Source organism: Coccinella septempunctata, chromosome 7 (assembly GCF_907165205.1).
Source record: "Coccinella septempunctata chromosome 7, icCocSept1.1, whole genome shotgun sequence".
In the NCBI taxonomy this organism is placed as follows: Eukaryota; Metazoa; Arthropoda; class Insecta; order Coleoptera; family Coccinellidae; genus Coccinella; species Coccinella septempunctata.
The window spans coordinates 18,911,918-18,938,449 of NC_058195.1; the positions used below are offsets into that span (position 1 = coordinate 18,911,918).

At 37.5% G+C, this 26,532-nt stretch overlaps 3 protein-coding genes across 3 annotated transcripts; all 3 read left to right on the forward strand.

Moving 5' to 3' along the window:
• Window positions 1–19,616: 19,616 nt before the first annotated feature.
• On the forward strand, window positions 19,617–20,997 carry LOC123316856. Its single transcript, XM_044903116.1, has 2 exons — window positions 19,617–19,700; window positions 19,757–20,997. Exon 2 carries the CDS (start codon window positions 19,861–19,863, stop codon window positions 20,995–20,997), a length of 1,137 nt encoding a protein of 378 aa, XP_044759051.1. The 5' UTR covers window positions 19,617–19,700; window positions 19,757–19,860.
• Window positions 20,998–21,178: 181 nt separating this feature from the next.
• LOC123316858 lies at window positions 21,179–22,309 on the forward strand. Its single transcript, XM_044903118.1, has one exon. It carries the CDS (start codon window positions 21,179–21,181, stop codon window positions 22,307–22,309), a length of 1,131 nt encoding a protein of 376 aa, XP_044759053.1.
• Window positions 22,310–22,377: 68 nt separating this feature from the next.
• On the forward strand, window positions 22,378–24,477 carry LOC123316859. Its single transcript, XM_044903120.1, has one exon. It carries the CDS (start codon window positions 22,378–22,380, stop codon window positions 24,475–24,477), a length of 2,100 nt encoding a protein of 699 aa, XP_044759055.1.
• The last annotated feature ends 2,055 nt before the right edge of the window (window positions 24,478–26,532 follow it).

The window sequence follows — 26,532 nt, forward strand, 5'->3', positions numbered from 1 at the left end:
TACAACCAGCTTCCTAAAGTACTCAGTAGTCAGTAGACTGATCCAATGATTTTCCCTGATGCCAATTATATTCAACTAGCAGACCAGTATTTCTCAGAGTTTAATTTAACTTTGAATGAATTAGATAGGATTATTAACCTTGTGCTGATTATATTCAACCAGCTATTAACTATAAGGGCCTGCGATTATTAGATTTGTAATCCTTCAGTAGGCAGGTCCATAGATTCTTACTGATGCCAATTATATTCAACTAGCAGAGCAGTATGTCTTCGAGTACTTTACTTTAAATGTATATAGGTGAGTTAACATTGCACCGATTATATTCAACCAGATGTTAATTGCAAGGGCCTGCGATGATCAGCTTCGTGATCGCTCAGTGGCCAGTTCCATTGTTTCTACTGATGCCGATTATATTCAACCAGCAGGGCAGTAGTCTTTAACTGCTTACATTGCACTGATTATATTCAACCAGATGTTAATTGTAAGGGCCTGCGATGATTAGCTTTGTGAACGCTCCGTGGCCATCAGGTCCATTGTTTCTACCGATGCCGATTATATTCAACCAGCAGAGCAGTAGTCTTTAACTGCCGTTTGATTCAAAGATTATGAGTCTATAATCTTTGGTTTGATTTTTCACTGTTGCACGATCTGCTCAGAGGTAAGGAGTTTTATGTCACATTTTCTGAATTGTTCTTGCGTTTTTGTCTATCATATTTAGGCCCGGTACTTTCACCTTCGAATAAATTTTATTCAACGAATAATGACGTACCGACATTCGATCTATGACAAATAAACTCTTCTAATTAAGTTTCAATGACAGATTTATTCGATGAATAACACTATCTGAAAGTGAAAAGACTGCATTTTTACTAATCTCACGAATAAGACTTAATGAATGCGAATAAATTTATTTATTCGCACGTGAAAGTACCGGGCCTTAAAATAATAAATGCAAACAGAAAATTAAAAACTTGAATGAATTATCGAGTTTTACTGATAGCGAATTCCATTGGTATATAGTAGTATTGCACTAGATCAGGATCAGGATATTTTAATTATTTAATTTAATTATTTAATTAATTTATTGTTGCACTAAGTTTATAATATGCACTCAATACTCAGGTACCAGTCCATCTAATGAAATCTGCGATAATATTGAATTCCATTGGTGATATTAGGTTTAAATCTTTTGGAATTTTTGTTGTGAGTACCAAATATTTACTCAGCAAGCATCAGTTGTAACCATGAAATTCGGTATAAAACTCCAATATTCAGCCAACGGTTCGGTCGAAAAATCAATGAATAAACATAAACACCTCCACCGGCAAATTTAGATTTGGATTTAACACACCTTAACTCCGAGATCCTGATATAAATATTTTCATTGAAACTTGAAACATCATTGTATACTGATTTTCTAACAAAGCATATACAAACATCACAATTAGTCATCCATGCATGTGTTCAATACTGATAAGAAGTCCCGTTTGAATCGAAAAATAGGTAAGTCTTTTTACTGAGGCCCGGTACTTTCACGTGCGAATAACTGAATTTATTCGCATTTATTAAGTCTTATTCGTAAGATTAGTAAAAATGCAGTCTTTTCACTTTCAGATAGTGTTATTCATCGAATAAATCTGTCATTGAAACTTAATTAGAAGAGTTTATTTGTCATAGATCGAATGTTGGTACGTCATTATTCGTTAAATAAAATTTATTCGAAGGTGAAAGTACCGGGCCTGAATGAAATATGTTTATTTCTCATTTATACCAAATAAACAGTTCGACTGACATAAGGTGTAGGCAACGTTCGAGTTGAAATAAACCATAGATTAACGACAACTGTAAATTTTTCACCGCATTTCTGACTACTGGATTAGCATTCTAGAGTAAGTATATTGTTATATTCCTTTCGGAACAAACTTAGTTTTTTCAAAAAACTAACAGAAAGCAAGATCGCTGTCATCAGGGCAGCTTTATTGAGGTAAAGCTCCGTAAAACCTCTAGTTATGAACACTATCATATTGTCACTTTACGAAGGATAACACACTATTATTATAATTAATTTATTTGGAAGGCACAAGATACAGAATAGATCAAAAGATCTGAATAATACGAAAATCAATTTGAACTATGCGATATGAATGAAGAATTAATCTGAACGGTACAATCTGAACTGAACTGAGAGCGTCATGCTGCTACTTATTTATTGTTTCGGAAAATGCTGACTGGAGTAAGAATATGTTAACAATGGAATGGGGCCCTTGTATACAGGGTGGCAACAATATATATTATGAATTCTATGGTTCTGAAGGGACATAACCAAGAACAAAACCAGCAATAACCGCGGTAATTACCGGTTATTCGCTTGAAACCGATTATAATTTCAATCTATACCTACCACTGAAACGTTTGTGAAACATGTTTTCCAAATATTTCAGGAGCATTGACTCAGTTCTGCATTTGTAACATTTCAAAGAAATGTATATGCTGTATAAACTTTGTACTTTATCAAATACATACCATGATAAAAAAACTATACCCACATTATACATTTGATACAAATAAGTTTATTGGGTCAGCATGTGCACCATTAAAATACACATATATATATATATCTGTACAAGATCAACAATATATATGAAAAAAGAAAAATAAAAAAATATTTTCTGAAAAATATGACAAATTTCAAATTCATGCATTATTTTCAGCTTTCTGTCTCAACCAGCTGCCCAGGACACTTTCGAATTCTTTATCCGTTGTTGAGTAACCTGCTTATTCTTGCTGCCTCTGAAAAGCGTTCACTTGTTAAAAACACGAATCGAAAAAATGTCAGTGCCGGCTGTATATACAGGGTGTTTCATCATAAACTGGACAAACATATATGGTCGGTAGGAGATACCGGGAGAATCATTTTTGCATTATGACATATATATATATATATATATATATATATATATATATATATATATATATATATATATATATATATATATATATATATAAATCGCGAACATTGCAGAATTAGAATATTAGAATATTGCTCAAGTTGTATTTGAGCAATATTCTAATATTCTAATTCTGCAATGTTCGCGATTTTTTTTCGGTTGCCAAATTGAATTTCATTATCTTAATGAACACAATAATTTCCAAGAAGAAATTTTTCCATAAATCGAACACAACTTTTTTTTTACATGTCTACAGCGAAAAAAAACTTGTTTAATGTAAATTGAAACTAATGTAAGAATATTAATTTTCGCTACCAAGCAATTCACATAATTTGATAGTGCATTCGAATTACCGTTGCTTGGTAACAAAAGTTAATATCCTTAGATTAGTTTCAATTTACACAGGTGAGGGTAATAACACAAAATCGCGAGTTCGACTTCCAACGAAGTTTCATAAAAATTTTTTTTTTATAAATTCAAATCACCATCTGGAATGTTTCGACAGCTTAATTAGAAAATTGGGGGCCTCAAAGCGCAACCAGTTTTTTTTTATTATGTTAAGCCCGTTTGCAACAGCCGAGAATTCTCTACGCACATACGCACCTTCTGTAGAATGCAATTCAGTTGCATACAAAATAATCTCTGCCGTTTTCTTAAACAAATTTGGTAGAGAATTCTTAGCTGTTGTAAACGGGCTTTAGAGGTTCCTATACGGAATATTTGGACGGCTGCAGTAAAAAAATTATGATATTTTTCGATTCTGTTTTCATATTCGTGTTGGGTGTAACGTGGTTACCTCGGAGAAAACTTATCTCGAGAGCCAGCTCTTCTTTTCACTAGGAAGAATAGCAAACCTACCAGAGTAGCTGCTAGTCGGAGACAGAGTTCGCTGTTATCTAGGGTGGTAGCGATAACGAAATAGTCAAAATCAAATTATGTACCAGTTTATTCACACCTTCGGAAACTGATTATATATACAACGGAAATATGTGTAGGTATGAAATATGAGCGAATCGATCAGCAAACATACATTCGGGAAATTTGATCCGATCACGAGCACTTTATAAAGTTTACACCGGGCTTGCTATAAGGCATCGGGATGTAATTAATTGTATTTGTCCAGAAATGAAAGAAACACAACCAGGGCGGATCTACTCGAGACTTTTACTCGCTACCCCAAGGGCTAACGCTCCATGACTGATAGCGAAGAAAAGGTCTATTTTTAGCGCAACTACGGGATTTCACTGACGACGAGCGGTATCTCTTATTATCTACCCCAAGGGCTTACGCACCATGACTGATAGACAAGAAGAGATTTCTATTTCAACACTTATGACGCGGAATGCGAACAGGTGGGTTGACGGGACTTTCCCTTCAGTACCCCAAGCGCTTACGCACCATGACTGATAGCGAAGGGAAATTCAGACTCGCGAAACAGGGTAAAGTACGGCAAAAGATAACCGAAAGCGATACCGTACAGCAGTGTCAAAGAAGTAACCGGTGTACGTCTAATGAAGAAACTGAACGGTAAAGACGGGGACCTACCTCCTTTATTTCAAGCACTCGCAGAAAACAAACGAAAACTAAAAATTAATTCCTTAGAGCACTACTCCTCGCAACACGAAATTATTTCTAAATTCGTTGAATGGGTTGTCGTGCACACAATTAAAGTAGAATTGCAGAGAAAAGAGAGTACGGAGCGTAAAAGTGACTAAAGAGTAAAAGAGTCAAAGTCAAAAGTCGAAGTAAAGAGACTGAAGTAAAAGAGAGCGTCGCGGGGGAAAATCTGCTTTTATAGGGAAATCCCCCCACACGTTAAAAATCTGAAAATTCCAGAATGAAAAACGTCGTCAGCTCCGGTTTATGCCAGAAAAACAACGTTTTTTACATTTACTCTCCCTATCGGAATGAATGTACTGAATATTTGAGAATTAAATATTTTAAAAGGCGGAAATGTAAAATGAAATGCACTAAAATGAACTCCATAGATACATATTCGATTTATGAAAAAATTTCTTCACAGAAATTCTTCGAAAATTGTATTCATTCAGAAAATGAAATTCAATTTGGCAACCGAGAAAAAAATCATGAACATTGCAGGTTTTCCGCCGTTTTGTAAAATTTTTTTCGGATTCTTCATCTCTTCTGAATTGGCACTCGAAAATACTCAGATGTGACCAGAAAACCGTTACTTTGGGGTTTATACATAACTGACCACACTCATTAGAATATTGCTCAAATATGACGTTGAACACCCTGCATGTATCTCGCTTATGCGTCGATAACGGGATATGTCATAAGGCAAAAATGATTCTCACCCAGAATAAAATACCATTTAATGTATCTTTTAATATCTTCAACCACTGCATATCATCAATGGGAAAGTTTCCTTTTCTTCCAAGAAGAGAACATTTCTTCGCCAACTTGTCGGTCAGAAATTTTCTTAAACCTCGCAGAATATTTTCTTTTCTATTACTACCCCCTGATAATCTGAAGACAGATTTCTGAAAAATCAAACAGATGAAAAATTGTAATAACTCAGGCATCTATCATTTACCAATTGTTCCTGCATCCTGCACTAAGTTATTCTCAATAATATGTTTGTCATATTTCAATATATCCGCAAATTTTTTGAATGGTTTGGCTGGTGCTGTGTCGAAATTGTGACAGTGAACAACGATGTTTTGGTTGGGCAGCTGATTCAAAATTCTCTCAAGAATTATTCTGCTACCTGCTTTAAAATATTTTCTAGTGTTTCTGAAATGCATTACATTCGCACAAATATTATAGTATGTGTAATGTTTTAAATGAGTACTCACCAGAGTTTGTAGCAATATCAATCTGTAACAAACAATTAATGGATATGTGAAAAACTGAGACTTTCAGTCCTGAAAATTATATACGATTACCTCCATGTGTAGCGAGTTCAAAATCAGTTGGATTTCCAATCCCATCATCAGCAGGTTTATCTTTTTCTGTATTTCTCCTTTCATAAGGAGCTGGAGGTGGTAGCATCAACTCCGCTGACGTGAAGGATACTAAAATGTTGAATTATTCATAAACTCACATCCGATTTAAATAAAAAGCAGATGAATGAACCAGTATCAACAAGTGATTCATGATCTTCATCCAATGTGAAATTGGGAACATTGGGAATAATATTCCCTTCTTCATCCTCATTAGAAGAATATATGTGAAATATGTGAATGAAGGAAATCGCCAGTCAGATGAAGAAAAAAAAATTTCAACTCAAAATTTATTTGTATTTATTTATATACTCACATGGTGAAGTTATCAGATCAACAACCTTAAATTTTTCCCATGTACATCCATTTTCATTGGAGAGCCATTTTGTAGGAACAGTGGAAAAATGGTTACATCATCTTCATCCGTGAACTCTACAACTGTCCACTGGGACAGAAATTGAATAAAAATGCAAATATTGAGAAAACAATGAAGCTTGATTGAAATATATAATGTTGAATATATAGAAATGAAAAATATTTGAATTAAGTAACTAATTGTGAATGACAATATAGGGTTTTGAAATGCATTGAATGAACATTAATTAATTGAGTATTGAAATTTAATTCAATTCATACTCAATATGATTGAAAACAATTATGATAAAATGAAAGCACAAATATGGTTATCAATTTGTTGTTTCATTATGAATTAAAGGAACAACAGTTTCAGGAAACCTCATACACTTTCGCCAACCTTCACTTAATAAAACTTGTCTTTTATCTTTCCTATTAGATTCTACAATGCCTATCTTAAATGTATCCCAAGAATTACAAGATTGCATATACAGGGTGATTCAAAACTCGAGGCGAAAAATTAAGGGACATATAAAGACTGATATTGTGGATTAAACGTAAAAAAAATTTTTGGCCGATCGATGACGCTTCATTTCCGAGTTTTTGATATTAATGTTTCTGTATGCAACCAATTAAATTTCATAAATTACAGTTAGCCTAGAAATAAATGAGATGAATATCACCTGGTGACAGAACACTTATTGTTTGCCAATTTAGGAATTGCTTTGCTGGTTTAGTCCTTCTGTTAAACATGCAGTTTTCTAATGAAGAATATGCAGATATTATTTTTGTGTACGGTTTTTGTTTTGGCCACTCATTGAAAGCTTGTCAGGAGTACAACATGAGATTTCCAAATAGACGACAACCAGTACAACCACCTCGCCGGGTGTTTTCTGACGCTTATCAAAGGTGCTATGGCCAGCGAGATCACCCGATTTGAATTCTTTGGATTATTTTGTATGGGAATATTTGGAACAACAAGTTTACGCAGTAGAAATTAATGATAAAGAACAATTAATGGAAAGAATTATTAATGCAGTCGAATCCATCCAATAGGCAAAACATGCATTTAATGTACAATCTCCTTATTCTGCGTTGCCAAGCATGTATCGATGTTAATGGTGGCATTTTTGAACATTTGATTTAATTTTTTCTGTATTTCTATCAGCTATTGAAGTTCAAATCGATGACATGCAGAAATTTGTATCTCGGAAACAAGGCAATATCAAAAAAATTTATTTAACTTTTTCTACCAAAAATATCAGCCTGTATACGTTCATCAATTTTTCGCCGAGAGTTCTGAATCACCCTGTATAAAGGCGAAATTTTATCATAACTCTCTCCAATCTCCATAAAGGATGATTTGTTGATTGTCTTAAAAAATTCTTTCAATAATGAATACAACTATCTTACAGCAATACACAACTATCCTTTTCATTTCCAGCTAATGTTACATTTTCTAACACCAGCCTTTTAAAGTTGTTAACACCAATAACCAAACCAATATTACTTTCAAGTCTGGGAAATTTGAAATTAATAGGTTCTTTCAGCATATCTCTTTCTGTAAGTCTATTGATCACTTGTTGAAGATGATTTCTTGAAAATTTTACCAGTTTTTTTAGTTGATATAGGTTGTTTGCGCCGTTGGATATACAGATAATTGAAAATTTCTTGGTTTTAAAATATATATTCGTAATTACAATCTCTTGGCTTAATCTAATGTGTTACATTCGATGTCGTACAGCGCAATTAATTCAATATGCGTTATCTTCCGCACAGAAGTCATATTACACATGTTTATAATATAAAGGCGTTCACATGCAATGTACAAACCGCGCACAGGGTGTCACAAACTAAACATCTTCCCCCCCCTCGAATCCCTTTGGACTTCGAGGAACTTCCGCTGTTGGTGGTACCGGCAGGGAGCAAAGATTGTGCACAGCTCTTCGGATGATACCCTTGGATGTGTAAAGCTCAGCCACTCTTGAAACTCCATCCGATCCGGGAAACAATTTCGAAACTCGGGCCATACGCCATTTCAAAGGAGGAACGTTGGCTTCCTTGATGACAACCAGATCGCCTTCCTTTAGCCCTTCTTGCTTGATGCGCCATTTGGACCTTTGTTGTAATTCGCTGAGATATTCATTCCTCCAACGATGCCAAAAATGTTGACGCATGCTCTCGAGGTTCTGAAATCTGCTGAGCCTGTTAGGATTTGCTTGTAAGAGATTTTCTACTGGCAATGAAGTGAGTGGCCTGCCTATGAGGAAATGTGCTGGAGTTAAAGGATTAAGGTCTGTAGGATCAGAAGAAAGTGGGGTCAATGGTCTGGAATTAAGGATTGCTTCAATTTGCGTAAATAATGTTGTTAGTTCTTCAAATGTCAAATGTTTGTCTCCTAAGATTCTAGTGATATGGTATTTGGCGGATTTAATGCCCGCTTCCCAAAGCCCACCGAAGTGAGGGGAGTATGCTGGTGAAAACTTGAAATTAATGCCCTCATTTGCTGCAAAACCTGAGATTTCTTCGTTATTTGTTTTTAAGAATCTCGCGATTTCGTTGCCTGCGCCGACAAAATTTGTGCCATTATCACATAACAATTGAAGAGGCTTTCCTCTTCGAGATATAAACCGTCGCAAGCATAAAATGAAAACATCAGACGTAAGGTCGCTTGCTACCTCTAAATGTAAAGCCTTAGTGGCAAAACATACAAATAGACATAAATAACATTTTGTTATTTTGCAACCGCGACCCTTTCGGTCTGTGATGTAAAATGGACCGCCAAAATCGACACCGCTAACCTGAAATGGAGAACTTGGGATGACTCTAGAAGCAGGTAAGTTGCCCATTAGTGGATTTAAACATTTAGCTTTCATTATTCTACATATCTTGCAATTATTTATGGTGCTTCTAGCTAAGATTCTACCTCTTAAAGGCCAAAATTCATTTCTTAAATCACTCAACAAAAGCTGAGGTCCACAATGCATAAGTTTGATGTGATGATAGGAAAATAGCAATTTTGTGAAGTTATGATTTATATCTAACAAAGCAGGATGTTTTCTATCATAGCTAACCTTCGACTTCTGTATGCGGCCACCAACACGAAGTATGCCATTCTCATCAAGGAACGGACTGAGCGACAACATACGAGAATAAGAGGGTAAGTTCTGCTTATTACTTAAAATTCTGATTTCATTTAAGAAGCAATCTCTCTGGTGCAGTTTTATCAACAATTGGAGTGAAGAATGTAACTCAACAGTGGACAATGAACTTGAAAATTTATCGACCTTATTGCGCGAATTTGAGATGAAACGTAAAACGTAGGCTACAGACCTCTGTAAAGTTGAAAATCTTGAATATTTATCGAAGTTTATCAAAGAGTTAACATGAATAGTAGAATTGAGTGTAGTCGTAGCGTGTAAACATTTAGCAGTAGTTTTCTTCTCGGGTAAATCGAGAATATTTTTTGTGTTCATTGTTTGAGGCCAGCTACAAGGATCCTCAAATAAAAATGGTGGACCTTCCCACCAAAGTGTAGCTGACTGCATACACTTAGGATTTACACCTCTAGAGGCCATATCCGCTGGATTTTTATCGCCTGGCACATGCCTCCAAGTACCAGATGCAGTCAATTCTTGTACTTCACTGACACGGTTAGCGACAAAGGGTTGCAAGTTACAAGCTTCAGAGGACAACCAACCTAAAACAATCGTTGAATCAGTCCAATGATAGGAAGAAGTTATATCACAACGGAGTGATTTCGCAACCTTTGAGCTCAGTCGTGCTGACAGTAATGCCCCGCACAGCTCAAGGCGTGGTATTGTCGTAGGTTTTACTGGAGCGACTCTGGTTTTGGCGCAGACTAATTTGACGAAAATGTTGCCTGAGCTATCTATCGACCTGAGGTAAATAGCTGCAGCATATGCTGCCTGTGAAGCATCTGAGAATGAATGTAATTCTATAATAACGGGCTGATTGATGAGTATATGTCTACCAATTCCGACCTTTGATACTGTGTTCAAATTAATTGTAAAATTCCGCCACTCTGATTCTAATTTATCATCTACTGGGTCATCCCATCCCAGTTTGGATTGCCATAATTTTTGTAGTATTATCTTCGGCACGATAGTACAAGGGCTTAGCAAACCCAATGGATCAAAGAGTTTAGCAGAATTGGACAAAATAGTACGTTTAGTTACATTTTTGTTTAAGTTGATGTTTTCAACTGAAAACTGCAGAATGTCATTTAATGGATCCCATTTCAATCCCAAGACACTGGATGGTGAAGAAACATCTAAGTCCTTAGGTGTAGAGATATTTGACTGGAATTGAAAGATAGATGGGCAGTTTGTACGCCACCTTCGTAACGGAAGACCAGCCGATCTTAAAATTTCAGTGATTGATTGAACTATATGGATCAACTCAGCTGGGTCATCAGTACCAGAAAGTAAATCATCGATGTAAAAATCGTCCTTTATACATTTTGAGACTACTTCATCACTACAATCCAATCCAAGTTGGTGAAGACATCTCGTACTCAAAAATGGTGCTGATGCAGTACCATAGGTTACTGTATTCAAACGAAATACCCTAATGGTCTGGGTCGGATCATCGTGCCACAAAATTAATTGTAGTATTCGTTGCTCGGGCTCAACGAGGATCTGACGGTACATTTTTTCCACATCAGCTGACACCACAAACTTGTGCTGTCTATACCTCAGTAAAATTGAGAACAAGTCGTTTTGTACTACTGGTCCGATATATTGTATATCGTTCAACGATATACCCGTAGAGGTTTTTGCAGAAGCATCAAAAACAACTCGTAGTTTTGTTGTTTCACTAGTTTCCTTCAATACTGCATGATGTGGAAGGTAGCAACCAAATATAGGTTTAGGAATTTCAGTCATGTGTCCCAATTGTTCATATTCTCTAATAAATTTACGATACTCCTCTTTGAAAACAGGTTTGCGTTTAAATTTTTCTTCCAATTGCATTAACCTTTTTTCGGCAATTTTATATGAATCACCTAGAACTGATGAGCTCTCTTTTAGTGGTATTCGAACACAAAATCTACCATCATGTTCACGATGAGTAGTTCGACTGAATAAGTTCTCGCAGTAGTTGTTTTTGAGATTTTTATTATCTCTAGGAATTTCCTCCAGTTCCCAAAATTTTGCTAATTGTTTACTTATTTCCTTTGAGAAGTGGCAATATATTTTAGTATTTTTGTCTTTATCGTGAGTATTCCCCCTCATGGGGCCAGCTACTATCCAACCCAGGTAGGTTTCCTGTAATATAGGACCTTGATGTCCCAGGATAAGCCTATTTGGCTTAAGCAGATCCCAAAAGATATCAGCACCTAACAGTAAATCTATTACTGAAGGTTGATGAAACCCTGGATCGGCTAGGTGCAAAGAGCTAGGGACTCCTAGATTCTCGATACGCAAAGTACAATGGGGCACATTATCAGTAATTTTAGGTAGAATAAAGCAATTTATGTTCATATTAAAGTTGTTGTGAAGCGATTGTATATTTATGTTGCAATGTTCATTGACATTTAGTAGCATATTTCCCAAACCAGAAATATATTGATGATATTTTTTTATTTTGTAGATACCTAAATTTTGTTGAGCCTTATAGCTAATAAAAGATGATTGACTGCCGCAGTCCAGCAAAGCCCTAAGAATAAATGTTTTGTCCTTGTTTGTCACCCTGACCAACGCCGTGGAAAGAAGAGCTTGATTGGTGGAGACAGCAGACATAGCAATAGAAGTGCCAGATGAGCTTGCTACCGTGGACTCGACTGCAGGATTTGAAAAATTCGAATTTTCACTTGTATTTAAACTATTGTTATTAGTATTAACTGCAGATTGTTCATTTTTTATTTGTTGTATTGATTGTTGTAAAGGTAATTGCTTATGTAACAATGTATTATGTCTTCGATGGCATATTCTACAACCGCCCAACTTACATTGATAGGATTGGTGGCCGCCTCGAAGACAGTTAATGCACAGTTTTAATGAAGAGATTTTAGCGATTCGCTCTTCTATAGGCAATGATTTAAATTTAGAGCACTCATGAATTTTATGTTCTAGTTTACATATAAGACACCCTTTAGAAGGTGAAAGATCATGTGAGGACGCAATGAAGGATTTGTTATTTATTTTTGGTAAGCTATGACGTTTCTCATTGTTCTTAACAGATTTACAAGCATTCATAGTTTCTAAGACAACAGATCTCTGACGAAGAAATGAATAAAATTCTTCTAAAGTAACTGAGTCTATATCACTCCTAAACTCCTCCCATTTTCTCGAGGTTACGGTGTCTAACCTTGAAGATGCAAAATAAATGATTATAGTATCCCACTGATCAGTAGGTTCTCCCAAAGACTTTAAAGCACTCAAATTTTTATTTAATGAATCCATAATATACCGCAATCCACTGTCAGTTTCTCGCTGTAGTGGTTCAATAGCAAAGAGACACCTTAAGTGTTCATTGATAAGAAGACGTTTATTGTTATAACGTTGGCTCAGTAAATCCCAAGCAACAGCATAATTATCATGTGATACTGTAATAGAACTGAGTATAGACGATGCTGAACCTTCTAAGAAGGATAAGAGATAATGGAATTTACTGACATTGTCAATACTGTTATTATCGTGAATTAATGACGTAAATGTATCTCTAAATGATATCCATTTGTTTTGATCACCATTAAAGGGTGGAATTTTCAAAGGTGGTAATTTAAGACTATTGTAATTATTCGACTTATTACTTATGTTAGATGAAGATTCATCGATAGCATTATTTTGAAAGGAATCTAATAGTGATTGAGCTTGAGCCATTAACTTAAAACACATATTCTCAGTGATTTCACGCTCTTCCATTTGTTTAGATATATCTTCATCCAACAGTTCTATTTTTGATTGAATATCTTCAAAACTACACGACAATTCACGCATTTTATTCAATCTGATATTGACCTCAGTTAAAATCAAATCTGATAAATCCTTGCGATTCATTAAAGGCGTTAAATATTTTTCAAAAAGTGTTATACGTGCTCTTAAACTGCCTCTTTGTTTTATTAAGTCCTTTAAATCACTCATCCTGTCGACGCAGAAAACGTTTCACTCAAATAATGATGGAACAAAAAAACAACGGAATCAAATAATCAAAACAATGAATACGTTACGGTTATTCCTGATAACGCAGCTGGGCTGATAACGAAAACGGTTCTGCAGCAACGAAGCGACTTCAAATGGTTATTAATCGAGATTAACCGTTACTGGATTTTCAAATAACTGTTATGCAGCCTTCAGAGGTCAACTTCACCTGAAATGATATAGTATTTGAATTAAATCGGTCAATAATTTGAGTTAGTTGTTAGTTGAAAAATAGAATGTAATGAATTACGCAAACTGAATCATGTGAAGGAAAAATTACAAAGGAATAAACAATGCACTTCCCTCTGCTTCGGAAACGATGAATTGCAGCAATGTGGCTCGCGATTTCCCAAGGTGGATCCTCCAGAAATCTGTCGTTATTCTTGAATTTCGATGTTTTTCCACTGATTTCAAATCACGTCGGGGTCACCAAAACTGTTTGCGCCGTTGGATATACAGATAATTGAAAATTTCTTGGTTTTAAAATATATATTCGTAATTACAATCTCTTGGCTTAATCTAATGTGTTACATTCGATGTCGTACAGCGCAATTAATTCAATATGCGTTATCTTCCGCACAGAAGTCATATTACACATGTTTATAATATAAAGGCGTTCACATGCAATGTACAAACCGCGCACAGGGTGTCACAAACTAAACATAGGTAATTTTCAAATTCGAAAGCACTGAAGTTGTCAAGGCTTCCATGTATTTTATAGTCTTCACATAAGTGCAACAAATTATGCACATTATGTGACATATGTTCTTAGCCATATAAAGGCGGAAACACATTATTAAAACGCTACGCGACCCGATAAAATGTGATTCTTGTTGAGTCGAATCAAATGTATTGTTTTCTATAGAACAGAATCATACCAAAGAGTTAATCTTTGATCATACTATGAACACCTGACGCGACGCGACGCCACTCGTTTCAGACGCGTCAGCTCGCGTCGCGTGTTGGTGTTAATAATGTGTTTCCGCCATAAGTCTTCATAATATTTCACATAATGTAAAAAGTAATGAGGAAAGCTTCTTGTGATTTTTTGTTCACTTAAATTCTCAGAACATAATTATCTGATTGATACATGTAATGACATGAAATGAATATATTGAGAATGAACAGGTGAAATAATTTCTGATAAAAGTAAAGGCCCCGTATATAATAGAAGAAGTTGAAATTCTGTGGCTTTGAATCGATCCATTTCATGGGAATACATTTTTTCATTTTATTAATGACCTCCTCTGATTTGGATAAATTCTTCTCGGAAATTCTGATCTTTTTATTCCCCTTGATCCAAAATTGCACCAGGCGTTTTATCGCACCCAGAAATACAAGGTGCATGTAGTCAAGAGGAACTTGATTTACTAAATCTATATCAAGTTCCTCGAAAAGGCTATGGCCCTGATGATACTCTTTGTCAACTTCATTTCTGAAATCAGTATTAGTTCTGAGTTGTGAATCCCAGCGAGCACAAAAACATCTCAGAGATGTTAAAAGTAAGAGATTTCGAGACATTGAACATCCACTGCGATGTTCTGTTTATACATGAATAGAACTTTTATAGAACAGCCAATGTCCGCCGCAGGCGGCTATTATATGGATGTCCCTGGGATGTTACAAAAAGAACTACTCAGAAGTTTTTTTGATAGCCTTTTCATGTACACAATAGAACATTTTTAAAGCGCTTTGCGCACACGAAATCGCTGTTTGTAAGACTTTGTATGAAATTCTTTTGCGAGGCCTTTTTTCTTTCATTTGAAAGTTTGAGGATACCACATTCTATTTTAAATGAACTACAAAGTTTTTGAATGAAATACAGAATACTATATAAGAATAAAAATATTTTAATGATACTTCAACAGGTACAAAAGGAAAAGAAATCACATTTCACATAAAAAAATTGAACAACAAAAAACAATTGATAAATATTATGCTACAGAAAGGGAGAATAAACAAAAAAATATATCACATTCTATAAAACAAACATAAATAACCAAAAAGAAATATCACATTCAACATAAAAAAAACAGAAATAATAGAAAATAAACTGATTATAATATTAGATGTAGCGAAAGGGAAAATGCAAAAAAATTTATGAAAAATTTATTTTCCCTTCATTTTATCGTCCCTCCTCCTCTGCCTAATATGACTAAACCAATCTGTGGCATAGAGTTCAAATGCTTTCCTAGTGATTTGGAATTTTTTATGGATCACATCTACAAAATAAAAACAATTCAAACAATTAATTCACAAAATATATGAAGGTTAAGATGATTTTTTCCAATTAAAATAGAAGAGAAAATAGCTGCATGAAAGGATCTGGAAGATTTGAGTTGTATATAGCTCCTGACCAGGTTGATTTGCGAAAGCATTTTATTTATTTAATTATTTGAACTCAGGCCCGCCGTAAGCGGGCGTGCAAGGCGTGCCCGGCACAAGGGCGGCACGTCCAGGGGGGCGGCAAATCCAGTGAAATAAAAAATTTTCTTGGAGGTGACAAACAACGTGGTAAGCGGGGGGATAGAAAAAAAGGGGGGGCGGTTGTCCAACTCCAACTGCTTTAAAATTTTGCCAACTGTCATAGAAACATAGAAATTTTGCCATATGCGATCGAAACTTTGCCAACTGCTTTGAAAATTCTCCAACTCCGTTAAACATTGGGGGCGGCAAGGTCTCCCCATCCCCCTTAGAGAGACTTTTTCTCTGAAGGATCGGGAGGACAGGCGGCCAACATCGATAATTTTCGTATATCCACGGAATTCGGTGAATTCACGGCAGTGTTTCTTTCAGGTATATTTCCGGGAGGGGCACTGCCGCCCCCCGAAGTTCCGCAGGTGCCCCCCCACCGGCGAAATACTGAGAGCGCCTAGATCCAGTTATGGCGTAAAACTTCAAGATCGAAAAATTCACATAATCCGATAAATTGCCCTACCGGAACTTCGAATTGAGCCCTCGAGAAAAATTTTCTGAAAGAAACATCGATTCAGAAAGTTCCTACGGCATCTCTGATTTTGTTGAATATTCTACGTGAAAAATTTGCAGATGCTTTCTAGAGAAGACTCAGCATATTTAGGGCAGGGGAGTATTTACGGGGAGGGGGGGGAACTGGTGGTAATTAATCCCCCCAGGAAAGAGTTTTTCACACTAAATCCTTTCCCCGCTTTTCACTCAAGATCAGTTCAGGTCCCTCGCTAAAACTTGCCTGTACCCCCCCCCCTCGAATTGCTCTCTCGATGTAGCGCCCTATTGGGGGCGGCATAACAGTATTTGCACGCGGGCGCTCAGACAGCTAGCGGCGGGCCTGTTTGAACTGGTATTTAAAGATGGAACAATTTAAAGGAGTTTTCAAAAACAAGAACTTTTCTGGGACAATTTGAATTATTTTGTGATTCACAAGTGAGGAATGATTATTATAATCGTCGGAAGAGTAATCTTACAAAATATTCTGGGAATTATCAACGGCAGAGATAGATTATCGAAATATGTTGAAATCCTCGATGATATGGCTTCAAACTTTATAAAGTTATTTCTTGAATAATTATAATAACCTTCCATATACCATTCGATTATTCCAACCAAAAGACAATGATCTCTAGTCCCAAATACACAAATAATATTAACCACGCAGCGTGGATTCTTTTGAGGTTATATGTATGTTTCTGGACATTATGCTATACATTTAATTCATGTAATACTTACTTATCAATTGTATTTGGTTACTATGAAGAGATCGATCCTAAATTCACAATCAAAACCAACACAGAAGTAGTTAATATTATACAAATCACCAATCAACTTTAACTACGAACAGTCCACAGTCCAATCTACGAAGAAAGTGGAAATGGCGGCAAAATGAAATAGGTGAATTGTATATTGTTTATTTGGAATAAACCTCCCAAGGCAAACTATGCGACGCCAAGAGAAGATATCCACACGTTTACATTATTTTCAACACGACAGTACCTCTCAGTAGGTAGACGAAGAAATGCCACAGATGGCACAGATCACAACAAATAAAGATTTCCAATAGCCTTTGGAGACCTCTTTGGGAAGTGCATATTACGTTTCAAAGAAACATCCTCATGCCAACATTTTCGAAACATCCCAGGGATGTTTGTGCTCGCTGGGTAGGCACCCTCCTGTGTGCATTTCGTACAGCTGAAGTATCCAGTATGTCCCTTGACACACAAAACATATGCTTTTGCAGGTGCATCGCAGATTATTCTGTTCAAAACAGGGTAAAACATAATGTAACGTTTTCTTTACCGAATTTAAACTTGCTTGCTGCATTTGATTGCGGACTTTGTCATGAATGTGATCCAGCTTGTTTCTCGATTTACTAACGTAGTCCTCCTCAGCTACGTCTTCTCCAGGCTTACATCCAAACTCCAGGTCGCAAGGCAGCCTTAATTCTCGGCCGAACATTATACTGGATGGAGTTTCCTTGGTAATTTCTTGAACCGAAGATCTATATGCCATGGTGAATAGATGTAATTAATATTCATCCCAGTCCCGCTGGTGATCAGAAACTACTTTGGCTAGATTTTTTCCCATGGTCCGATTCATTCGTTCGACCATGCCGTCTGATTGTGGATGAAGAGGTGTAGTCCTTATTTTGTGAGTCCCCAATTGCCTACATACTTCTTGGAATAACTTCGATTCAGAATTTCGGCCTTGATCACAAAATGCAGCTCTAGAGGTATTCCAAATCTGCAGAAGAATTCCATGACCAATTTATCCACTACCATACTTGCCTCTTGATTAGGAATAGCGGAGGCTTCCACCATTTTGTGAAATAATCCATCGCTACCAAAATGTACTTGTTTCCATGATCTCTGTTTCGGTAAAGGGGCCTGCGATGTCGATAGCTACTCGTTCCATGGGGTATCCGACGTTATATTGCTTCCTTGGTGCTTTTCCTTTGCCAAAAGGTCCGTTAGCAGCAGCATAAACTTTGCATCTTCTACACCAATCTTCAACGTCCTTCTTATAATTTAGCCAATAAAATCGGTGCCTGACTTTTTCCAACGTCTTAGTTATCCCGAAATGTCCACCTGAAGTTTCATTATGTAGTACTACGTCTGGTCTGAATGTCTGTCACACGGCTCTTCGGCACAATCAACTGAAGTCTCTGCTCAGTTCCATCTTCATTTTCCCAACAACGTTTCAGAAGACCCCCATCAATCACCAACGTTCCTCATTGTGCCCAATACGACTTTATATTCTGGCGCAGTCTGGATACTTCTTCCGAAGTAGGTCGTCTACCGTTCTTCTTCCAACTCAGAATTACTTTAAAGTCATTATCTTCCTCTTGCGCTCTTTGAATTTCTTCAGGTAGCTAGTCGTCTTCGATTACTGTGGTCCTCCTTGAATCGATCTTTTCTTCCAGGCGCGAACAATTGCTGCAATTCTCTGAACAAGGTCTTTTTGATAACGCGTCTGCATCGCGATGGCTAGTCCCTTCTCTGTGTTCAGTGTCGAAGTCATACTGTTGCAGCCTCTCAATCCATCTAGCCACTTGTCCTTCCGGGTTTTTAAAACTCAGGAGCCATTTCGAAGCAGAATGGTCCGTTCTTAGTAAGAATTTCCTTCCGTACAAATATTTGTAGAAATGTTTTACGGACTTGATGATTGCTAAAAATTCTCTCCTGGTCACGCAATAACTCCGTTCTGGTTTGGACAACACCTTGCTGAAGTACCCGATGACTCTTTCCCGAACTTGTGATAGAACGCCCCCAATGGATGTATTACTGGCATCGGTGTCGAGCACAAATTTACCTTCAGCCCTTGCGTAACTCAGAACTGGAGCTGTGACCAGAGCCTTTTTCAATCGTTCGAAGGCTTCAGCGCAATCATCGGACCATATGTGCTCCAAACAAGAATACAAATCTTCTATAATAAGTGCCAAGGCCTAAGAAACTTCGCAACTCACTCTTGTCTTTCGGTATAGGCCAATCCTGCACTGCCTTGATTTTATCCGGATCAACTTCCACACCTCCACGTGAAACTACGTGCCCTGAATATTTCACTTCTGTTCGAAACAGATTACATTTTTTAGCTTTAGGTTGGCATCAAGAAGTTGCTGGAAAACCTCGGATAGATTAAAATGGTTTCTATGTCACATGCCAACAACGACGTCATCTTTCGTAGCCAATATTCCGCGTCTTCCTGAAACAACATTAAAAGTTTTTTCAAAAATTAGATCTCTTTGAAATATGAAGCCAAACTTAAATCTATATCGACGATATTGTTCAGAATACTAGGTAATTGTATGTGCGAATGATCTCGAATGAAAATTTTAATGTGTTCAAATTTTTAGCCTTGAAAAAGAAACAAGTCGTTTCGAAACGTCGGCGTTGTATTGAAGAACAATAAATAAAATTAGTCCAAGAATCCCAATATTCTTTCATTTCATCTAACTAAATGGACGATAACCTAAGAACAATTAATCAAGCCAGGGGTTTCTTCCAGACGATAAGAGATCAAATGGGCACACACGTGTGTAATACGTGCAAATTATTTTTGACATCACGGGTAAAACTGGCATCACTATACAACCGAAGAATATTCCTGTTAGGCTGCCGCAGCAATCGTGTATTCCCAAACCACATAATAAACAACATAAAACAAATTCTATCACTACAAATCGACGAACATCCATACAGGAGTAATGTAGACCTGATCATGAAGACATTCCGAAAATCAGTCCTAAACGTTGAGATCAAGATAACCGCCTGGAAGATCAGACAGTTTGAAGGAAGAATACAAAGACTCCGAGACCAGCTTACCACTACAATCGACAACTCAACATACGAAACACTTGTTGACATTGCTAACACCAGATTCAGAAGAGAATTCAGTAACATAAAATCCAAAAATGTCAACAAACTCAAGACTCTCAAGAACCAACAGATTCCCCCTCTGCCCATCACAACATGTGACAAATACATAGCCAACTACACGAATATTACTATATCTAATGAAGTGAAGACGATACTTGGATTAGGCCCCAAATTTGGCCTACCACCCAAACATATACCAATGGAAACCATCATAAAAGACATAGAGAGCTTCATTAAAGTTCAACCAATAACCGAAGAGGAGAAAAACACATATAGATCCAAATCCGTCAACATTGTCAGTAATTATAAAAAAAGGGAGAGACACACAAGAAGAAATAACACAATGGACAAATATTTGAAGGATACAACCAAATTCATACGAGAACACCAAGACATCACCATTAGTAGAGCAGACAAAGGTGGTGCAACAGTACTTATGTACAAAGAGGAATATCAGTCCGGAGTAGAGAAGATGTTGAGTGATGAGAATACCTACGAAAGACTACAATCAGACCCAACTCCAAAAATCCAGAGACACACCAACAAGTACATCAAAACACTTAAAGATGAAAACTATATAACAGAGACTGAATACAAACATCTAATTAGACACAACAGCATAGCACCTAAATTATACTGCCTACGTAAAGTCCACAAGAACACCCTCAGCTTGAGACCCATCGTTAGCTGCATTAAGTCCCCCACTTACAAAACATAGGCAAACACGTACACGAGATTCTGAGTACGTACACAATATTCAGCGTCAAAGATTCTTTCTCACTAGCCTCAACCTTAAAGGATATAGAAGTTCCACCAGGCTATATCCTCATATCGCTAGATGTAACATCTTTATTCACTAACGTTCCAAAAGAACTTGTGCTTTCCATCATTAAAAAGAGATGGCCATACATAAGATGCCACACGGACGTAAGAAAAGATTCCTAGAACTGGTCAACCTGTGTTTCGACACTGGATATTTTGTCTACGAGGGCCAGTTCTACAAGCAGCTCGACGGCACCGCCATGGGTTCCCCAGCCAGCCAACAATTCGCCGAACTAGTAATGAACGAAGCATTTTACTATGCCCTGGACAAATTAGGTTTTGACACCCCACTCCTCAAACTATTTGTTGTCGACACACTAATACTAGTTCCTTCCAACATGGTACAACACACTATGACAGTCTTCAACTCATATCACCCAAAAATCCAGTTCACTCTCGAAGAAGAAAAAAACATGTGTATACCTTTCCTTGACCTGTTAATAATTAGAGAAAGACCGAATTTGATAACCGACTGGTATACCAAACCAGTGAGTATCAACAGATGCATCAACTTCTATAGTAACCATAGTATGCAGCAAAAGAACAACATAATGAACAACCTCATAAGGAGGTCATTAAATCTCAGCCACACCAGGTTCCACGAGACCAATTTGGAAAAAGTGAGAGAGATTCTAACCCAAAACAACTACCCAACATACATAATAAATAGAGCGATAAGGGCACACACTCAAAATATGACTGACAACGACCACAACACTCCCAACAATGTGATCTCAAGGTTCAAGTTCCCGTATATACCACACCTATCCCATCGTGTTAGCAGACTATTCAAAAATCTAAAAAGTGGATGCGCCTACTACAATTTAAGTACTACTAAAAGATTCTTTACCCAACTCAAGCACAAAACACCCAGTACACTTGAATCTGAAGTAGTATACAAGATAGCCTGCCAAAACTGTCACAAGTGCTACGTGGGTCAGACTAAACAATGCCTGAAGGAAAGGATAAGACAACATAAGAGGGACTGTGAAGACGTGGCCAACTACAACAAAACAGCGGTTACACACCACCAGATGACTACCGGCCACAAGTTTGATTTTGATAACGTAGAGATCCTAGATAGAGAGAAGAACGGATACAGAAGGAACATAAGCGAGATGATACAGATCAGACGCAACAACACCGTAAACCACCGAGAAGACGTTGAACACTTAAGTATCATCTACAGCAACTTAATAGATGACTAAATAGATGGCAGGGAATAACAGCTTTCGCGAAAGCTGTTATTCCCTTTAAAGCTTCCCAAGAGCCAGAAATGGCCACAGTTAGTGAGAAAGTAAATTCGGAAGTGTATAACCTGGAGGCTTTGTACCATGACAGCACCAGATATCTGTACCAAACCAGATTAGATCAGAAACTGGACGAGAATTTCCTTCTTCAAGACTCTAGAAATCTGTACGGTCACATAGTAGACTCAATAAGAAAAGCAGCGGAAGAAGCTCTAGGGACACAATGCCCAAAGAAAAAGAACAATTCGATTACATGGAACGCGGAACTTGAACGACAGCAAGAAGTAAAACAAGAAGCATATCTTCGATGGCTAAATGGTAAAAAGAATTCTGATTACGAAGAATATAAGCAAAAACGTAAATATTTTAAACAAATGATCGCGGAAAATAAAAACAAGACTTGGGAAAGAAAATGTAAAGAGCTGGACACGTATATAGGAGGTACAAGATCGTCCGAGGCCTGGAAATTGATAAGAAAACTGAAAAATGAGACGAAAAATGAGGGAAATATCCAGCTGATAAACATTAGCAAGTGGAAATCTCACTTTCAGGAAGAACTATCAGAGACGAGAGAAAAATATACAACCACGTCACCAAGGAAATATGAGGTCCAAGGATCTCCTGTGCAAATAAGTGCGGAAATCGTAGCAAAGTTGGCCAAGACGATGAAGAATAACAAGGCGAGCGGTCCGGAAAGAATTCCGGCGGAACTTCTGAAGAATGGCACCAAAAAATTAATGTCTATGCTGGCGAAGCTATTCGATAGGTACATCAATGGTGATGAAATTCCCGAAAGCTGGAAAGAAGCGTGGATTACCCCAATACACAAAAAAGGCCCAAAGGACAACTGCAATAATTACAGGTGCATATCAGTCACTAGTACTATGAGTCGGCTTTATGGAAAAGTGCTGAAAACATTAATTGAGGTAGAATATGGCCCCTATGAACTTGAGGAACAGGCTGGCTTTAGAGCAGGACGTTCCTGCACAGACCACATATACACATTAACACAACTGAATGAGAAAAAAGTGGCTCGTGGGCGAGACGTACATCTGGTGTTTGTGGACCTTACTAAAGCTTATGATAATGTGCCCATAAGTAAGCTCTGGAATGTATTGGAACAAACTTCAATAAACAGCACACTTATAAAGGCCGTACAAGCATTCTATAAGAATTCAACGTCCAAAGTCAAAGTGGGAAATGAAATCTCCGATGGCTTCCCTGTCACGAAAGGATTGCGACAAGGCGATAGCCTCTCTCCAACTCTATTTAAAATCTACCTAGACCGAGCACTCAAAACCTGGCGAAGATCATGCAAAGATATGGGTATTCCTATAAGCGACGGAAATACGCTATACACACTGCATTTTGCAGATGACCAGGTCATATTTGCTCAGGACAAAGACGATATTGAGTTCATGACCCGAAAGCTTATAGAAGAATACCACAAGTGGGGACTCACAGTGAATATGTCAAAAACCCAGTACATGTGCGTTGGAGGAGAAAATGAAGATCTGATGTTGGAGGGAGGATTGAAGATCAAATCCTGCGAAGACTACGTATACCTTGGAACTGTAATAAGCCAAAATGGAAGGACTGATAAGGAAATTCAACAAAGACTAAATAAGGGTAGGAAAATAATCGGAGCATTAAATTCAATACTATGGTCAAAAGAAATCTCTAAACAACATAAACGAGATATTTACAACGTTACCCTAAGGAGTGTTGTGTTGTACGGTTGCGAGGCCTGGCAGTTGAGTGTGTTACAACAGAATCGTCTTCTGGCCTTAGAAATGGATTTCTGGAGAAGGTCAGCTGGAGTCTCTAAAATACAGAGAATACGCAATGAACGTATAAGAGAGATTATGGATGCCGAAACAACAATAATAGATGACATCAAAAAGGCACAACTTACTTGGTATGGACATGTACAGAGGATGCAGGACGAACGTATTCCCAAACAAATGTTGAACTGGATACCCCCTGAACGACTAAAAAGAGGAAGACCAAAAACAACTTGGATACAGGGAATACAAAAGGCCATGTCAGAAAGAAATTTGGCACCAGGAGACTGGTTGGACAGAGGCCGATGGAAACTAGGAACCGGAAGGCGGTTAACGCTATGAACCCGGATATATGATATGATGAAATAGATGGCAGGAATTCAACTAAAATAGTACCGTTACTGAAGTTTTATTGATGAGTCTGTGATTTACAACGTATAATTGAGAAGTTTTTTACATGTCCTTGCATATTTTTGTATGTTTTTGTGTATTTTGTGTTTAACCTTCATTGATCAGTCGATACAGAATTTCCCGATATAGAAGAGTACACCCCTGACAAAGACTAGTGGCGGCGACAGATGAACACGAACTCGACGAACGTCAAAAATTTCTATGTCACATGCCAACAACGACGTCATCTGTCGTAGCCAATAGGGAACTCTAACGATTTGTCAAAATCAGCTAAGCCTTCGTTGCCGTGGGGCACACAAGCTTTTCCCTCCATTGATTCGCATGCTGTTTTGGTCGAGTATTGTATGTTGTGCCTGTACTTTGAAAAAATGTTCTTCCCGGCGTTTGATTAGAGTGATTGAACTATAAATTTCTCAGATATGCCTCTTTGCAGTGATAATAAAAAGCTTTGTGTGCCCCACTACAACGAACGCTCAGCTGAGTTTGACAAATCGTTAGAGTTCCCTATATTCCGCGTCTTCCTGAAACAACATTAAAAGTTTTTTCAAAAATTAGATCTCTTTGAAATATGAAGCCAAACTTAAATCTATATCGACGATATTGTTCAGAATACTAGGTAATTGTATGTGCGAATGATCTCGAATGAAAATTTTAATGTGTTCAAATTTTTAGCCTTGAAAAAGAAACAAGTCGTTTCGAAACGTCGGCGTTGTATTGAAGAACAATAAATAAAATTAGTCCAAGAATCCCAATATTCTTTCATTTCATCTAACTAAATGGACGATAACCTAAGAACACTCGGATAGATTGTGTAAGTGATCTTGGAATGATTTTCCCACTACTATCACATCATCCAGATATAACAGACAAGTTTTCCAGGAGAGCCCTCTCAATATTGTCTCCATCAGACGTTCGAATGGGGCAGCAGCATTGCATATAAACCGAACGGCATAACTTTAAACTGCCACAGACCCGTTCCAATACCGAAGGCAGTTTTTTCTTTATCCTCTGGATCCAAGCCAATCTGCCAATATCCACTCTTCAGATCCAAGGCGGAAAACCAACGTGATCTCGAGATCAATTTTCAATAAGGGATAGCTGTCCTTTTTCGTGGCCTGATTGAGCTGCCTATAGTCTACGCAGAATCTAGTAGTTCCTTTTCACTAATACTATGGGCGATGTCCAGGGGCTATCGGACGGTTCGATTACAGCTTCTCTCGCCATGCCTTCAATAATCTTTTCAGCTTCTTCTCTTTTTGCCAGAGGAAGACGTCTAGGATAATGTCGGATAGGTTGTGCATCACCAGTATTGATTTTATGCTGCACAACATCGGTCTTATCTGCTCTTCCGTCCGTAGCAAAAACGTTTGAACCGATTTTCTCACTTCGAGTAGTTGGTATCGTTCGAGCTCTTGACATTTTAAGTGAGAAGAGACACCAGTTTTTCAGAATTCCTTTGCGATTTTGAGACTTCTATCCTTCTTCAGGGTGACTGGAAACATGTTGACATTGAGCAATCGGATGGGAATGCTGTCTCTTACCCTTGAAAGGTCTTCCCGAGTAATAGTCCTAACGTTGTATCGTCACAGGGCCTAATTACTCTCACGCAGCCACTCCTCGTTACATCGTCACATCTACCAATCACTATGCCTTCAGTTCGCCCTGGCAACGTGATGTCCTCGTTCAGTCGAATCCGATATATTTTGTACTCCACATCATTGAATGGAATCTCTTCACTTCCTAGCCGAGGAACATCACTCATATTGTAACCAGTCCGGCCCTTGCGGTCGGACCTTTCGAGAACCAGAGCCGTCGCGAAGTTCTCGAATAACCGCGAAGGTACCTGAATGTTTCCGGCGCCTATATAAGCCCAGCGGAGGAGCAGGTAGAAAGTACAAGTACAGATATAGTTCACAGTGCAAGCGACTAGTGGAAATAAATACGAGTGGAAATAAATAGTTGTGTCATAGTTAGTTTGTGAGTTAT

Coding starts and splice junctions, on each gene's coding strand:
- LOC123316856 (XM_044903116.1), top strand. CDS start 19,861: ATGGACGATAACCTAAGAACAATTAATCAAGCCAGGGGTTTCTTCCAG.
- LOC123316859 (XM_044903120.1), top strand. CDS start 22,378: ATGGCCACAGTTAGTGAGAAAGTAAATTCGGAAGTGTATAACCTGGAG.
- LOC123316858 (XM_044903118.1), top strand. CDS start 21,179: ATGGCCATACATAAGATGCCACACGGACGTAAGAAAAGATTCCTAGAA.